This window comes from Cinclus cinclus, chromosome 5, assembly GCF_963662255.1.
Source record: "Cinclus cinclus chromosome 5, bCinCin1.1, whole genome shotgun sequence".
NCBI lineage: Eukaryota > Metazoa > Chordata > Aves > Passeriformes > Cinclidae > Cinclus > Cinclus cinclus.
The window spans coordinates 923,033-941,241 of record NC_085050.1 but is presented as its reverse complement, the minus strand read 5'-3'; the positions used below and the strand labels follow the sequence as shown (position 1 = coordinate 941,241).

General features: G+C 47.6%; 1 protein-coding gene across 2 annotated transcripts in view; it reads right to left on the bottom strand.

Annotated features, from left to right (window-relative positions):
• Positions 1–18,209, bottom strand: part of SFXN5 (sideroflexin 5) — a 95,167-nt gene that overhangs the window by 49,757 nt on the left and 27,201 nt on the right. For both annotated transcript variants that reach the window (XM_062493241.1, XM_062493242.1), the window contains 3 exons: positions 4,692–4,718; positions 2,399–2,453; positions 432–457 (listed from right to left, as the gene is read on the bottom strand). In XM_062493241.1, the coding sequence (XP_062349225.1) occupies positions 432–457; positions 2,399–2,453; positions 4,692–4,718 (108 nt within the window). The remainder of the gene's footprint in view (positions 1–431; positions 458–2,398; positions 2,454–4,691; positions 4,719–18,209) is intronic.

The following is an 18,209-nucleotide window of genomic DNA, read 5'->3' as shown; positions in this document are numbered from 1 at the left end:
GATGAATAACTAACCTCAGAGGTTGTGTTAATTCATCAATAACCTCACAAACAGGAGATAAATAACCTTGAATTTGGGTTGGTTTAATTCATCAATAAACTGATGGATAACAGATAAATGACCCAAATATATTAATAGATAAAACCCCCAATAAATTAAATATTTATAGATTAAATAGATTGATCTGTAGATTAATCTATAGATACAGACTGATAAATATTTTGTATAAGATATATAGATGTTATATGATCTGTTTTAATATAGATTAATCTACAGACATTTGTAGATGAAATACCCCCAAGCAGAGGGTGGGTTTTCCATGGAAAACAGGAACTGGGGGAGGTAGGAATCCTGTGGGAACATCCCGAGCTGCTGAGGTGGAATTGTGCTCAGAAATTTGCATTTCTGGGTGCCCACAACCAAATACTTACAATGGGGGTTCCAAAGGGAATGTAACCTGTGGGGAAAAAAAAAAAAAAAAACCACAAAAATCAGAAATGAATGGATTTGGATTTAAAATAATGTCCCAGTTTAGGGGAGAAGCCACTCGAGGTCCCTCAGTGCCACCACCCGGAGCTCCACCCCACCACTGCAGCGTCCTCCTGCTTTTCCTGCCCTTTTTTTTCTTCCTTTTAAAGCTCTCCAAAGTCTTCCCCTCCAATTTTATTGAGCACCACAGAAATCAAATCCTTTGCATTTTTTCTCCCCCCTGCTGCGGCTGCCAATTCCTGTGCTAATTATAATTCATCTCCCTGACTTCCACTGGAAGGTCTCGGAGCATCTTCCCAACATTACTGAATTCACTCCCTGCATCCGATTTCCAGCCAAAAAGGGCAAAGAGACGAGAGGGACAAAAATCCGGGGGACAAACACAGGACAAGGCAGCAAAGCAGAGGGTCCTGAATCATCCTCAGCATCATCCCCCAAAAAAATGAGGGCAAACCCCCCAGCCCTCATCTCCCCCTGTGCCCAAATCAAGTGAAGATGTCCCACCCAAAATCATGGGGGAAAAAAGAAAAAAAAATCCTGATTATTTAAACAAATCCTTTGGAAAAGCACCAGGGCTGCACTGGCATTGCCAGAGGAGCTGAGCACAGCGGGACACCCCAGACAGGGGAGGGGAGGTAATTTTTAATTTTAATTGCATTTAATTAAGGCACAGAGAAGCTGATCCTCTCCTGGAATCCCAGTGCTGGGGTTATGAAACATCATAACACGGGGGAAAACAGGGATCACCATCATCATCCTCCTCCTCCTCCCCAGCCTCCTCCTCTCCATCACTGAGGGTGGATCAAGCTGCTGACCTTTATTTTACACCCCTGAAGTTGTGGGCAGCGAGTTTTGCCATTTACTGCGAAATTAAAATGTTCCCAATAGTGACAGATCCCTCAAAAAATGCCAGGAAAGGCTCTGGCTATGGTCCAGCTAAAATAGGAAGTGCCTGTCTTCTGCATGGGGAAAGGGGAAAAGAGAAAAAAAAAATATAGGGGGAAAAAAATGAGGTTTAAAAGAGAGGAAAAAAGAGAGGGAAAAAAAAGAAGAAAAAAAGGAAAAAAGGGAAAAAAAGAAAAAAGGAAAAAAGAATTAAAAAAGGGAAGAAAGGGGGGAAAGGGAATAAAAAGGGGAAAAGGGGGAAAAAGGAGAAAAAAGGAAAAAAGGGGGAAAAAAGGAAAAAAGGGGGAAAAGGAAAAAAGGGGGAAAAGGAAAAAAGGGGAAAAAGGAAAAAAGGGGGATAAAGAAAAAAGGGGGATAAAGAAAAAAGGGGAAAAAAGAAAAAAGGGGAAAAAAGGGAAAAAGGGGAAAAAAGGGAAAAAGAGGGGAAAGGGGAAAAAAGGGGGACAAAGGGGACAAAGGGGAAAAGAGGGGGAAAAGGGGGAAAAGGGAGAAAAAAGGGGGGGAAGGGGGGTGAAAAAGAAAAAAAGTTTAAAAAGGGGAAAAAAGGAAAAAGGAGAAGAAAGGGGAGAAAGGGAGAAAATGGGGGAAAGTGAGAAAAAGGGGGAAAAGGGAGGAAAGGGGAGAAAAGGGGGGAAAGGGGGAAAAAGGGGGAAAGATTAAAAAAAAAGGGGAAAAGGGGAAAAAAGAAGAAAAATGGGGGAAAAGAAAAATGGGGAAAAAAGAAAAAAAAAGAAAAAAGGAAAGGAATAAAGAAAGGGAAAAGAAAAAAATTAAAAATAAAATAGAAAATAGAAAATAGAAAATAGAAAATAAAGAAAAAAAACAACGAAAAAGAACATATTGGGCACTAAATCTCACAGCGGAATTGAGGACTTGAAGATCTCCCCTTCCCTGTCCTGCACAGGGATTTTGGTGCTGGAATTCCCTCCCGGCGCGGGGTGAATTCCATGGGGTCGGAGGGGTCCCCCGGGATTCCAGAGAGCCCAAGCGCCCCAGGACGTACCTGACATCCGGAAGGGCATGAAGATGGTCTCGTTGGTGTCGGGGTGGATGATGGCCTGGAAAGCGTCCCCAGAGAGACCCCGTGAGGCGCGGGGGACGGCAGAGCCACCCTGGGCCGCCCCAAAAATCTCACCCTGGAGTTTCGCCACCCGGGACCTCCCGGCTCCCAGCAAAGAGCTTCGGGCTCAGCCCCTCCCCACTCCTGCTTCCCCCTCTCCTGGAGTCATTTAGCATCAATCAATCGTTTGGGAGGAAATAATTAACCCTCATTAACAAAGAGTGGATCTTTCTGGGGTTTGTGTCCCCCCAAAGTCACCCGCAGATGAACCTCAGGAAAGGCAGGTTCAGGAGGGAAAAGGAAAATTCATTTGTGTCCTTTCGTGTTTGCAGAACCCTCATTGAGGCTGGAATGTCCTGGGTAGGAAAGCTGGGAAAAGTCCTGGCTGGGGACTGGGGCACGAGGAGAAAAATCCCTTTATCCCGCTGGGAAACAAAGGGGTCCCGGGGAAAGCCCTGAGCCACCGGGGGTGCACACCGGGGCATGGGGACCAGGAGATTTTCACCCCTCTGCAGGCGTGGATTCAGATCCAGGACATTCTCACTGCCCGTGTGGATCCCATCCCAGTGCGGATCCCAGCCCAGGACTGGATCCCATCCCAGTGCAGATCCCATTCCAGGAGTGGATGCCACCCCAGGAGTGGATCCATTCCAGTGCAGATCCCATTCCAGTGCAGATCCCATTCCAGGAGTGGATCCCATCCCAGTGCAGATCCCATTCCAGGAGTGGATGCCACCCCAGGAGTTGATCCCATTCCAGTGCAGATCCCGTCCCAGTGCAGATCCCATTCCAGTGCAGATCCCATCCCAGTGCAGATCCCATTCCAGGACTGGATCCCATCCCAGTGCAGATCCCATTCCAGGAGTGGATGCCACCCCAGGAGTGGATCCATTCCAGTGCAGATCCTATCCCAGTGCAGATCCCATTCCAGTGCAGATCCCATCCCAGTGCAGATCCCATTCCAGGACTGGATCCCATCCCAGTGCAGATCCCATTCCAGGACTGGATCCCATCCCAGTGCAGGTCCCATTCCAGGAGTGGATCCCACCCCAGGAGTGGATCCATTCCAGTGCAGATCCTATCCCAGTGCAGATCCCATTCCAGTGCAGATCCCATCCCAGTGCAGATCCCATTCCAGGACTGGATCCCATCCCAGTGCAGATCCCATTCCAGGAGTGGATCCCACCCCAGGAGTGGATCCCATTCCAGTGTAGATCCCATCCCAGTGTGGATCCCATCCCAGTGTGGATCCCATTCCAGGAGTGGATCCCATTCCAGTGTAGATCCCATCCCAGTGTGGATCCCATCCCAGTGTGGATCCCATTCCAGGAGTGGATCCCATTGCAGGAGTGGATCCCATTCCAGGAGTGGATCCCATTCCAGTACAGGTCCCATTCCAGGAGTGGATCCCATTCCAGTGCAGATCCCATCCCAGTGTGGATCCCATTCCAGGACTGGATCCCATCCCAGTGTGGATCCCATTCCAGGACTGGATCCCATCCCAGGAGTGGATCCCATGCCAGGAGTGGATCCCATCCCAGTGTGGATCCCATTCCAGGACTGGATCCCATCCCAGGAGTGGATCCCATTCCAGTGCAGATCCCATCCCAGTGGAGATCCCATCCCAGGAGTGGATCCCAGCAGGACCTGGGATCTCAGCAGGCAGGTCCAGCCCTCCTTGGATGCCACCCCAAGGGACACCCAAAAAAACCCCCACAGGACCTGGATCTTCCAGAAAATCCAACCTTGACATGCACCCACAGCCAGCCCTGGTGCCTCTGGAGATCCCAACCTCCCTAAAAATCCAGATTCTGCTTTACTGATGAACAGCCCTTTTTTTTGGCCCATTTTTACCCACATTCCCCCCCCCCCAGATTTTCTGACAAGCCCAGGAGGCTGCACTGGAATTAACTGGGAAGGAAAAATCAATTCCCAAGGGATCCGGGACTGCAGGGAGGAAGGTACAGCACAGGCACAAACCTTCCCAAGGAACTGTCAAACTATTTGCAAAAAAACTGGAGACAAGAAAGCTCTTGACTAGACGGGAAGGAGAAAATGAAGACATCAAAATATATAAATATATATATAAAAAAAAATCTCAGAGCGTTCTCTGCATTTACATTTCCATGGGAAGGCAAAACAGCAACTGGCAAAGGGAATGAGGGAGGACAGGAAAAAGCAGCAATACTTGAAAATAATGAGGAAAACTGAAAATATTTTAAAATAAGTGTGTTACCTGTTTGATTTTTTGAGCTCCCCACAGCTGGAAAAAAAAAAACAACAAAAGAGAACATGAAATGTAAAAAAAACCAAAAAAAACCATAAAAAAACCCCAGTGTAATTTTATCCCAAATATTCATCTTCTAGCTGCTGTTACAAACAAACACAAGGGATTGGGACAAAAATCTCATTTTCTGCAGCCCACCGGGATGGATTTAAAGATCCTTTACACACCTGGGCTCCTCCACACCTGTGTGGGCAGCAAGAGCCAACATTAAACTGGTATTAAATGGGAAGGAAGAGCAAGAACAGCCAGATTTCAGAGCTTTACAAATCCCAAATTCTGTGCTGCCTCAAGGAGGAGACCTCAAGGTAAATTTAGCCCAGCCTCTCCCAGGATGAGCTTCCCGTGGAAATCCAGCCTTGCTGGGGAACAAAGGTGGGGCAAACCCTGCGGGGAACACAAGGAGCTCTTCAAATAAACCCTGGGCTCCCAAGAAATGGAATAAACACCCAAGAGTTTTTATTTTTAAATGCTCACGGAGAGGAAAAAAAATCTCATTTTAAACTCTCACTGGTGACTCCTGACACCTTCAAAAGCCCCAAAGATGGCTCAGAGGGTGGGGATGGATGGACACTGAGGAGGAAACGTCCTCTGAGAGGTGCAGGTGGGACAAGGAGGGGACAGCAAGCCCAGGGATGCCCTGGCACAAGACGGGGAAGATGAAACAGGAAAACCTTATAAACATGATTGCCTGGCAAAAGATTTGGAGAATATGGAAACTATAATTGAGATTGAAACGAAAGCAATCTCCAAGATAGCAAACCTCAGTTACTGAACAGCTGAAAACAACAGTGTGGGCAGCTGGAAGTGATCCCCTCTGGACTGAACAATTCCCTCTGCCTGCACACAGCTCCAGGGTCAGAGCAGACCCTGCCAGCCTGGCAGAAGGGTCACAGAGGAGTTTTTAGGGTTTAAAACGTAACACAGCGTGGCAGTGTAATGATTCTTACAGGCTGTGTGTACATGCTGTAGGATTTGCATTTTGTATTAGACTGGTCAGTGAAAATGAGAACATTCAGCACAGAAGATTTATTGTATTGTAACGGGAACCTCGCTCTCTTCCTCTTCCTCTTCCTCTTCCTCTTCCTCTTCCTCTTCCTCTTCCTCTCCCTCTCCCTCTCCTGCTCTCTGGTGCCTGCTCCAAGCTGTGCCTGGCAGCTCCAGTCAGGTCCCTTGCACCCACACCCTTTGCCATAAACCACAAATTCCAAACCCTAACTTCAGAGATCTCCATCCGTTCCTACCCACCATCGTTCCTACAGGTGACTCCACCTAAACCCAAATTAAAACCTCCAGACCCAGCAGGTGCTGATGTGCATCGTTCCAGATGTGGCTGCAAAGCCAGGACTCTGAAATGTCCCTGCACACTCCGGGTTTTGCTGTTAAAAACTCATTTTCAGCACCTCTGCCTGGGTCTGTTCTTCCCTCAGGTACTTGGAGCTGCAAATCCACCCTTTAACCTCCACTGAAATGCAAAAAAACAGAGATTTTCTGTGAGCCAGGAGCCTGGCAAGGCTCCTTTGCCAATCTCTCCCCACCCTCGTGGCTCCTTTACTTCTCTCCAATTTGTCAACATCCTCTCGAGAGGAGGCCGCCAGGAACCAGGGGAATTATTCCAAGGAGAGCTGTGCTGGAGCCAGGGGAACCTGGGGAGTTCTGCTCCTGCTGAATGCCAGGCTGGTGATGGCTCTTTTTAAAATCTACCCACCCAGGTGCTGGGGCACACCCTGAAAATGAGGTGTTCACCCTGCTGAGCTCATCATTGCCAGGCTCTTCATTAAGTCTTGTCCCTCACCCCAGGTTTATTGCCATTCCCAAATATAAATAAGGTAATTAATCTGCTATAAATTGCATTAATTGACCCACTGATACCGACAACCCCAAATTTCACTCCTGGTTCATCTCCAAAATGAAGCTCTGGGGTGAACTCCACTGCTTGTGATGAGGAGTTGAAGATCTAAAGGTCACACACACACACACACACACACATACACACACACACAGGCTTCTTCCTGAGGAAAAATTCCCTTTATAATGAAGATCACCATTCCCCCTTTTCCAGGTGGAAATCAGAGGTTGGGGGACACAAAGGACAACCCTTGGGGTGGTAAAGACCAGGTGGGTCCAAATCCCAAAACCCAAAGGGAAGGAGGCTCCATGCCCAGACAGTGCCCAGCTCTCTGCCTGCCCAGCTGGAGAACTTCCATGGGGTGAAGGTGGAATTCCCTGCGCTCCAGGTGCCTTCCCAGCACGTCCCAGTGACCCCAGAGCTGCCCAGATCTCCTTCCCTCAGGGTGGGAAACAGAACTGCGGGATTTTCCTCTCCAAATGCAGGCACTGACACCAGCAAAAAGGAAGAGGGATGGTTTCTGAGCCAGCACGAGGGCTTTTTTGGTCAAATTCTCCAATTTCATTAATTGATCCCAATATTTATGCCTTTCCCTGCTGCAGTGCAAATATTGTTAGAACACGCGGTTTCATTACTTCTCCGAAAGAGACTTCACAAGATGCACCTGATGAGTCACCTCAGGATCCTGCCAGCTCGTTTTCACTTCTTTCTCCTCTAATTCCTGTTCTGTCTGCAGCGTCTTCCAGCAGCTCCAGCTCCCTGAGAGTCCTGCCAGCCCCAGGCTCCTTTGGGAGAGGAGGCTTTGGATTTGCTGGGATTTCATTCCAGCCATCCTGGAGGAACAGCCACCACGTTCCCACCTCATCCATCCCACTGGGAAACTGGGGAGTGCTCTCTGGAGCACAGGGAACCACTCCAGACCCGCGCTGGGTTTAGGTTTCAGCGCAGGATTGCTGGATGTGACCAGCCTGGATCTCCTGGGATGGAGGATTTCCCCTGGATGGCTCTGAGCTCCACCGGGGCTTTGCTCCCATTCAATTTTGGGTGCTCAAGGGTGGGATTACACCAGAGGGTTGGAGCAGTGTTCCCTCAATGTTCCCCTCTCCCCCTGCATCCCAAGCAGGCAGGAATGGGATTTTCACCAGCCTGAAACTTCCCCCTGGGAGAACTCAGGGGCCATTCCAGGCTCTGCTCCATGGAGAGATCCTTCATGGATGGGCTGGAATCAGCTCCAGGCTGCTCACAAGTGGTCTCAGATTCACCTTTTCAGGACTCATGGAAGAGATTTCCAACCATCCTTCCCAGGATTCTGATTTTCCTGCAGTTTTTTTGAGGAAGAGTCACCACTTTTGTCCCCACCTGTAGCAGAGTTAAAGCTCTGAGCTCGGGGACCCCAGAACAGGAGGAGCTGGAGCTGCTGGAGAGAGTCCAGAGGGGGCACCAGGATGAGCAGAGGGATGGAGCAGCTCTGCTGGGAGCCAGGCTGGGAGAGCTGGGAATGTTCCCCTGGAGAAGGGAAAAAAAATCCAGGGAATGCTCAGTCCCTTGCAGGGCTCCAGGAGAGCTGGAGAGGGACTGGGGACAAGGCAGGGAGGGACAGGACACAGGGAATGGCTTCCACTGGGAAAGGGGACATTGGGCTGGGATCTTGGGAAGGAATTCCTGCCTGGGCTGCAATTCCCAGATTTGCTGTGGCTGCCCCTGGATCCCTGGCAGTGTCCAAGGCCAAGTTGGATCCACCTGGGGCAGTGGGAATTGTCCCTGAACATGGATGGGGTGGCACTGGGTGGGATTTGAGGTCCCTTCCAACCCAAACCATTCCAGGATTCTGGGATTGAATGAACTCAGGAGCTGAATTCAGTTGTCCAGAAGCATCACCTTAAATATCACTTTGATGCTGAAGGCAAGGTCTCAAAGACCTCCAGAATCTGAAGAGAACCAAAGCTGTGGTGAGGAGATGGAGACTGGAATAAATCTCGGGAATAGATGTGATCTTTGCTTGTCAGGACATTCATTAGCAATCCTTATTTAGCAGCAGAATTGCAGCTTAGAGATAGTTAAAAAAAAAAAAGAGAGAGAGAGAATTTATTTAAAGAATCCATCCAGCCCCAATCTCTTCACCAACACCTGTCACTACAAAAACAGCACGGAGGGTTCCAGTTCTCCTTAATGGATGAGCCTCCTCCCATTAAATATTTCACAGTCCTGCACTCAGAGACTCAGGGCATTCATTTGTCACCCCCACCACGAAAATCTTCTTTCTAACCCAAACCAATCCAATCCTCCTTCAGCTGAAAACCACCCGGTGCCACCCCTTAAGAAGTGATCCTAAATCCATGGGTGCCTGCTCCGGCTATGCCACGCCAGGAATAAACTCCCTGGAGGAAAAATTAATCACTCGTTAATCACTCATCATGACAAGGCACAATTCTAGACAAAGAACTAATTAGGAGTCACAGGGTAGATGAGGCCAACGTGGGAAGGAAATCCCAGAGGTTTGAGCCCTGCAGAAACCCTTTAGTGGGGTCTGCTTGGGTTAGACTAACACAACAAAACCCCCCTTGGAAGGATGAGGTTAAAGAGGAAATAATTTAAAAACGAGCATTTTTAATTAATTTGTTTCATCTGTCCAGCTCCACTCCAAAAGCTGTTCCCTTCCTGCTCCACCAGGGATGTTCTCACCTTCCAGCAGGCCCTGGCTGCACCCAGGAAATTCAGATTTTAACGAGGTAACAGCCTGGAGTTTGCACCCCGTCAGGAACTGCCAGTGGTTTCACACTCTGGGGGCTGTGAGGTTTATTAAAGCACAGCTCGGATCATCCAGCCCACGCTGAATTCCAAATATTGGGTGGTGCAGAACGTGGGATGCAGCAAAGCTCCTCCTGGAGCACACCAAGCTCCCTTCCCGTGCCCCCAACCCAGATGTGCTTTCCAATATTCCCAGTTGTTCAAAAGACTGAAATAAGGGAGGGGAATATTTTTATATTATTTTTATATTTTTATATTTTTGTATTTTATTCTATTTTTATATTTTGTTATATAATTATATTTTTATTATATTTTATATTTTCTACATTTTATATTTTGTTTTTTTACTATAATTTGTATTTTTATTTTGTATTTTATTATATTTTTATTTTTATTTATTATATATATTTTTTTTAATATTTCATATCTGTGAACAACTCCACCTGCTCACAGACATGGAATCTGCTGCCTGGCATTCCTGAAAAACCTGGAAAATGAGACAACACCATCTTCTATCTCTTCTTGTTCCTCACAGGAAACCTCCCCACGGGAGTTTTTACAGCCCTGCTCCTAAAATCTGCACTAGAAAGGTTTTGGTTCTTCAGGACACAAATCTCGACTGAGCCCAGGAGTGGGATAAATCACAAATTCACTGCCTGCCCCTCCTGACACCGAAATGAGCCAGCACGGGAGGCACCCGAAGCTCCTTTGGATGCCAAAGGGAAACTCCTTTGGGATTTTGAGCCACTGAGGGGAATCAGAGGATCAGGGAATTCTTTGGGTTGGAAAAGATTTAGGACAACAATTCCAACAATTCCCAGCACTGCCCCGTGTCCCCAAGTGCCACATCCACAGGGATCTGAAATCCCCCAGGGATGGGCACCCCAAACCTCCCTGGGCAATCCCAATCCCTGAGCACCCTTTCCATGGAGAAATTCCCAAATTTCCACCCCGAGCCACCCCTGAGGCCGTTCCCTCTGTTCCTGTCCCTGTTCCTGGGAGCAGATCCCAAATCCCAAATCCCAAATTCCCCCGGCTGTCCCCTCCTGTCAGGGAATTCCAGAGAGGGAAAAAAATCCCTCAGGATCCTCCTTTTCTCCAGGCTGAGCCCCTTCCCAGCTCCCTCAGGAATTCTCCAGCCCCTTCCCATTTCCCTCAGGAATTCTGCAGCCCTTTCCCATCTCCCTCAGGAATTCTCCATCCCTTTCCCAGCTCCCTCAGGAATTCTCCATTCCCTTTCCCAGCTCCCTCAGGAATTCTCCAGCCCCTTCCCATCTCCCTCAGGAATTCTCCATCCCTTTCCCAGCTCCCTCAGGAATTCTCCATTCCCTTTCCCAGCTCCCTCAGGAATTCTCCAGCCCCTTCCCAGCTCCCTCAGGAATTCTGCAGCACCTCCAGGGCTCTCAGAGCTGTCCCAGCTCAGGGGACAAGGACACTGCCCTGGCCCTGCTGATTCCCAGCACCAGGAGCCGCTGCCAGATCCCAAACTAAGCGCGGGTGGAACCAGACCCGAATTCCCAGGGATGAAATCGGGCAGCTCTGAACTAACAGGGTGCAGCCTCCCAGCACTCAATAAACATTGACTAATTAAATCCTCCCAGCACTCTGCTGGAAAGGCTTGAGCAGAGTGAGAATCACTCACCCAGAACCATCACTGCACGGGGCTGCAGGAGGATTTGGGTACCACCGGAATCCATGGAATGGTCTGGACGCCATCCGTGCAATGGTTTGGGTGGGATGGGACTTTCAGAGGTGCCCCGACGAGCCAGGCTCCCAAATCCAGCTCAGATTTGTTCCGCCTCATTTCAGGCACGCCAAAGGCGATCTGCTCCGTGACCTGGGGGTGGCTTGGGATAAACTCCCTGAATCCCGAGGGATGGGCCGGGACAAAGTTTGTGGGTTCGCGGTGAGGGAGAGCAGCACCTGGCATCAGGGAGGCTCCTCGGAGCTGCAGCTCCCTCCTTTGCTCCTCTGAAACGATGCCTCAAACCCAGCGGCCCCAGGGACACCGAGAACATTCCCGCGGCCAAGGGACGATTCCCCGCCAGGAAAAGCGAGCGGCATCCCGAGGATCCATCCCGGCTCCGTCGGGTCCCGCAGGACAGCGGAGCGGAGCGGGGGAACGACATTTTACTGCAAAGGGACCTCTCTGATCCCTCTTCCTCAGCACCGCCAGCAAAAGCCACGGCTCCGAGAGCTGCCCGGGGGGATTGGGATTGGGATTGGGATTGAGCTCTGCCCGGGGCATTGGGATTGGGCTCTGCCCGGGGAAATTGGGATTGGGATTGAGCTCTGCCCGGGGGGATTGGGATTGGGATTGGGATTGGGCTCTGCCTGGGGGGATTGGGATTGGGATTGAGCTCTGCCCGGGGGGATTGGGATTGGGATTGGGATTGGGCTCTGCCTGGGGGGATTGGGATTGGGATTGGGATTGAGCTCTGCCCGGGGAGATTGGGATTGGGCTCTGCCCGGGGAATTGGGATTGGGCTCTGTCTGGGGTGATTGGGATTGGGATTGGGATTGGGATTGGGATTGGAATTGAGCTCTACCTGGGGGGATTGGGATTGGGATTGAGCTCTGCCCGGGGGGATTGGGATTGTGCTCTGCCTGGGGGGATTGGGATTGGGATTGGGCTCTGCCCGGGGGGGATTGGGATTGGGCTCTGCCCGGGGGGGATTGGGATTGGGCTCTGCCCGGGGGGGATTGGGATTGGGATTGGGCTCTGCCTGGTGGGATTGGGATTGGGCTCTGCCCGGGGGGATTGGGATTGGGCTCTGCCTTGTGGAATTGGGATTGGGATTGAGCTCTGCCCGGGGGCATTGGGATTGGGATTGGGATTGGGATTGGGATTGGGCTCTGCCCGGGGGATTGGGATTGGGATTGGGATTGGGATTGAGCCTCTCCCGCTCCAGCCCCACCGAGGGCTCCGGCCGTGGCTCACGCTGCCCCGGAACCGGCTCCGAGCGGCCGCGCTGTCACCGGGGACTCTGCAGGGCCCCGGTGGAGACAACCGCTCCGGGGGGGATTGGATTAGTATTTTAATTTTTTTTTTCAATTTTTTAAATTATTTTTGATTTTATTTTCGTTTTTTTAAAGTTTTTTAAAATTTTATTATTATTTTTTGTTATTTTATAAAATTAATTTTTATTTTATTTTTTCAATTTTATTATTTTTTTAAATTATTTTTTAATTTTTTAAAAAATTTTATTATTTTTAATTTTTCAAAATTTTGTTATTATTTTTATTATTTTATTTTTTATTATTTTTTATTATTATATTAAATTTTCTTAAATTATTTTTTAATTTTTTAAGATTTTAAAATTTCATTTTTTTTTTTATTTATTTTTTAAATTTATTATTATCTTAAATTTTTTTAATTATTTTTCTAATTTTTAAAATTTTTTAAGTTTTTAAAATTTTATTATTTTTTTTATTTTTTAATTTTTTTCAATTTTATTATTTTTTTAATTTTTAAATTATTTTTTAATTTTTAAATTTTTAAAAATGTTATTGTTTTTTAATTTTTATAATTTTTTTAATTTTTAAATTATTTTTTAATTTTTTCATTTTTTAATTTTTAAAAAATTTCTTTTTTAATTATTTTAATTTTTTTCACTTTTAAATTTAATTTTTAATTTTAATGATATTATTTTTTAATTTTTTTAATTTTTAATATTTTTAATTATTTTTAAATTTTAAAAATTTTATTATTTTTTAATTTTTTAAAAATTATTTTTAATTTTTATTTTTCAAATTTTATTAATATTTTTAATTTTAAAATTATTTTTTAATTTTTTCATTTTTATAAATTTTATTCTTTTAAATTTTTAAAATTATTTTTTCATTTTTAAATTTCCTTTTAGATTTTAATTTTTAATTTTTAATTTTTTTTAAATATTTTCAACGTTATTTCCATTGGGGTTTTTTTTCAATTTTTCAAATTTTTCTTTTTTTTTTTTTAATATTTTAATTTTTAATTTTTTTTTCTCTCTCTGACGCTGAAAGGGTGAACCTGAGGGCACAAAATCAGGGATTGAGCCGTTCTTGGTTCTCACAAATTGCTGTCCTTTCGTTTTGACAGGAGGGGCAGGTAAACACCAAGAACTCCAGCTGCAAATCCAGCTGTGCTGGACTAGGTGACCACCCCAGCTCCTGTCCACCCCACGATCCTACAGCAAAGAGGGGAAATCAAAAAAATCCTAAACCCCAGCAGCTACGAGGATTTTACTCAGCTCAGGCCGTTTATTGCTGGGTTTCATTTCCAATTTTTTTTAATTTTTAATTATTAATTTCATTTTTAATTAATGGATTAATTTCCAGCCTCCACTTGGGGTTTATCTCCCCCCTCTCAGCTTCCCAGGTTGGTTCCTTTAGGGCACCACATCCCCCCCACCCCCTGACCCCCCTGCACAAACAGGGAAAAGGTGGGGGAAGCGTTAAAAAAATCCAAATGGGGGCATTTATGAGCGAAATGTGGTTTGAAATACCTTGGTGGCATTAAAAAATGAACTGTACATTTATTAATCAACTGGGCCCTTAAACCCCGTCTTGGCATTAAAAAAAAAAAAAATCCCAATGGGGGCATTTCTTGATGAACTCATTGATGAACTTTAAACCCTGTGCTGGGATTTAAAAAAATCCCCATGGGGGGCATTTATTAATGAAATTTAAACCCCTTTGTGGCATTAAAAAAAAATCCCAATGGGGGCATTTCTTGATGAACTGTACATTTATTAATGAACTGTGCCCTTAAGCCCCATCTTGGCATTAAAAAATCCCAAAGGGAGCATTTATTTATGAACTGCACATTTAACCCATTGTTGGCATTAAAAAAATCCCAAAGGGGGCATTTATTAATGGACTGCACGTTTAACCCATTGTTGGCATTAAAAAAATCCCAAAGTGGGCATTTATTAATGAACTGCACATTTAACCCATTGTTGGCATTAAAAAAAATCCCAATGGGGGCATTTATTAATGAACTGCACATTTAACCCATTGTTGGCATTAAAAAATCCCAAAGGGGGCATTTATTAATGAACTGCACGTTTAACCCATTGTTGGCATTAAAAAAATCCCAAAGTGGGCATTTATTAATGAACTGCACATTTAACCCATTGTTGGCATTAAAAAAATCCCAAAGTGGGCATTTATTAATAGACTGTCCATTTAACCCATTGTTGGCATTAAAAAAATCCCAAAGTGGGCATTTATTAGTGAATTTTAACCCCTGTGTTGGCATTAAAAAATCCCAAAGGGGGCATTTATTAATGGACTGCACGTTTAACCCATTGTTGGCATTAAAAAAATCCCAAAGTGGGCATTTATTAATGGACTGTGCATTCATTAATGAGCTGAGCTGTGGCTGTGGCTCTTCGCCTCTCTCTGCTGGCAGGAGCACCGGGATGGGGACAAGGACACAGGGCAGGGACAGGGCCATGAGGAATTTCCACCTCTGGATTCTCCACTCTGCACCCGTTTAGGTGCTCCAGTTTTAGGATAGAGCTGTAGGAACCTACAGGTGGGAGGAATCAGGGCTTTGATCCCAATTTCCAGCAGCTTTCCAACATCCTGGGCTGCTGCTGGTCGATATTTGGGGCACTGATAATAGAGCAGCTCAGCAGCTCTTCCTACCACAGTTTCTAAGGGCAAAATTCTACCTGCAAGGGGAAGGAAAGGCAGTTCAAACACGGGATGACTGCAGGGAATTCTAGCTAAGAAATGCAGGGAATTCTAGCTAAGAAAATGAAGGTTTTGAGGGAAGAAATGATGAACAAACCTGAAGTTCATCATGAAATCCCTCCCAGTGCTGATACCCCACCTGCAAATCTCCCAAGGCAGATCTTTGGTGGCCAAGCCCTGAGCACACCCAGGGTTCCTCAGCTTTGGGAATGGTGTTCCTGGAGCACAAAAGCCCCTCCAGGAGAAGCAGCTGAGCCATGAAGAGGAGAGATTTCAGTCCCAGCGCGGCACCCCCAGCTTCCACCAGCGCTGCCATGGCAGCACCAGCGTTCCCCCAGTCCGGGCTGGGCTCCTGGGCAGGGTGGCAGAGGGACACGCACGGACACACAGGGGACACAGATGGAACCCCACGACTGAGCGGGACAAGCTCGGAAACCACATCGCCGTGCCCTGCAGTTGGCACAGCCCTTTGGTTTGAGGCTAAACCTCAGCGCCGACATTCCCAAAACGGGGATAAAATCCACGTTTCAACAAGCTGGCTCTTCATCCTTGTTTAGCAGGTGGATATTTCACAGCCCTTGCTTTCAGGGGAGAAACCATTCCCCGAAATGAAACCTTTTCCCTCCAGCCGAGATTCCCTCCAGGAGGCAGTTTGGGAATTGCCTGCCCTGCCTGCGATTGGAATTGGATATGTTACAGTCTCTGCCTTCTGCTGCAAATTGGCTCCCAGAGCCCTCGTGTGTGTCATTTGCACCTTCCCAGTCACAGCAGCCACCCGAGCTCCGTGGGGACAGATCCTGCCAGCCCCGGGAGCGGCCACGGGAGGAGCTGGGGTCAGAAACGGCCCCGGGGATGGGGACAGCCAGGGAACCCAAAAACAGGGACAGACAAAACAGGGACACCCAGGGAACTCAAAAACAGGGACACCCAGGGAACCCAAAAACAGGGACAGACAAAACAGGGACACCCAGGGAACCCAAAAACAGGGACACCCAGGGAACCCAAAAATAGGGACACCTATAACATGGACACTCAGGAAACAAAAACAGGGACAGCCAGGGCAGGGACAGCCAGGGAATCCAAAAACAGGGACAGACAAAACAGGGACACCCAGGGAACCCAAAAACAGGGACACCCAGGGAACCCAAAAATAGGGACACCTATAACATGGACACTCAGGAAACAAAAACAGGGACAGCCAGGGCAGGGACAGCCAGGGAATCCAAAAACAGGGACAGACAAAACAGGGACACCCAGGGAACCCAAAAACAGGGACAGACAAAATAGGGACAGCCAGGGCAGGGACAGCCAGGGAACACAAAAACAGGGACAGCCAGGGAACCCAAAAACAGGGACACCCACAACAGGGACACCCAGGGCAGGGACACCCAGGGCAGGGACACTCAAAACTGGGAGGGACCTTCAGCACATCCCACTCCCAGTCCCTGAGGAATTTTGGCTGCAAGGGCAGCTGAGGGAGCGTGGGACCACTCGAAGGGGCACCCTGGGCTAGTGGGGAGTGTCCCTGCACCTGGCAGGGGGTGGCACTGGATGATCCCGAGGGTCCCTTCCAGCCCAAACCAGTCTGGGATCCTGGCATTCCATGATTAAATGAGGAGCACCAAGTGCAGAGGATGAAGGAATCTTTATAGAAGGGCAAGAAACAGCCAGGAGCTGCTCCAGGGCTGGAGCCAGGCTGGGAGAGCTGGGAATGTTCCCCTGGAGAAGGGAAAAAAAAAATCCAGGGAATGCTCAGAGTCCCTTGCAGGGCTCCAGGAGAGCTGGAGAGGGACTGGGGACAAGGCAGGGAGGGACAGGACACAGGGAATGGCTTCCACTGGGAAAGGGGACATTGGGCTGGGATCTTGGGAAGGAATTCCTGCCTGGGCTGCAATTCCCAGATTTGCTGTGGCTGCCCCTGGATCCCTGGCAGTGTCCAAGGCCAGGATGGGTCCACCTGGGACAGTGGGAGCTGTCCCTGCCATGGATGGGGTGACTTTAAGGTCCCTTCCAGCTCTTCCCAAACCATTCCAGGATTCCATGAATGCTGCCATGGTGGTACATAAACCACAACTGGAGCAGTTTCTCCCTGGACATTTCCTCTCCCTCCTCACCTCCCTTCTCAGGATCCGGTTTTCCACCTTCCCCTGGGACAGGGGGATGAGAGGGGACACAGGGACCAGCAGCTGCCCCAGGAGGACAGACAGAACCAGGGAAGGGGAATTTCGCCAAACCCACCAATTCTCATGGGCTTTTCACTGCAGCAATTTCTAAACTTCCAAAACTTCTAAACCCTGCTAAGAAACAGCCATTAAACGTTTCTGGATCCGTGGAGTTCCATCACCCCAATCCCCCCCTCCCAGGAGACCTAAACCTCCCCAGAGGCTATCAGGGGCTTTCTCCTCCAAACACCTTCTCTAATCCTCCTCAAATATTTAACCCAAACAACCAAGAGAGCAGAAAAACACCCCAAGCCGGTGCATTACCAAAGATAACTTCTCATTTCAAGAAAAATTAGGAAATCCTAAGAGCCTGCTGGAGAAGGGGATTAAGGACAGTGTGGGGTATTCCCCGTGCACAGAATGTTTGAGGTTGGGGACATTTTAACAAACTAACAGCTGCATATTTAATAAAAAAAAAAAAAAAAAACAAAAAACAAAACAAGCCAGGCTTTTAAATATTTCAATAAAAACTCAAGGAAATAAGCTCAGCTGATGAAATGGAGCGTGTTTTCTTGCTCCACTGAATAAATACTGATCAAACAGCTTTCTCCTCTGTTTTGCTGACCACATAATTGATACAGCCAGGCTTCAAAACCCTGCTTTAAAAACATCTTTCTAATGCAGGAATAAACCCCAGAGTCCCCCTCGATAAGGAGCTCTCAGCAGTGCAGCAGCTATCGACAGGTCAGGGATCAATTCTTCATTTTTGCTAATGAGGCCTCAGAAATGGGTTTTTCCCACCTTGAGTTAATGGCCACTTTCCCGAGCAGTGAAATCCAGCTCGGGAGGAAGAGCAGGAGCCTCCGATGGGTGGGAGAGGCTCGGAAGGGGCAGAGCTGCAGGAGCTGGCACTGCTGCTGTCCAGGGCTCCAGCATTTATTCTGGAAACTGGCTCAGAGACCGTCCTGAGGAAGCGCTGAAATCTCTTGAGAGCTGGTTTGTTTTTTTTTTTTAATCTTTAGATAGCCC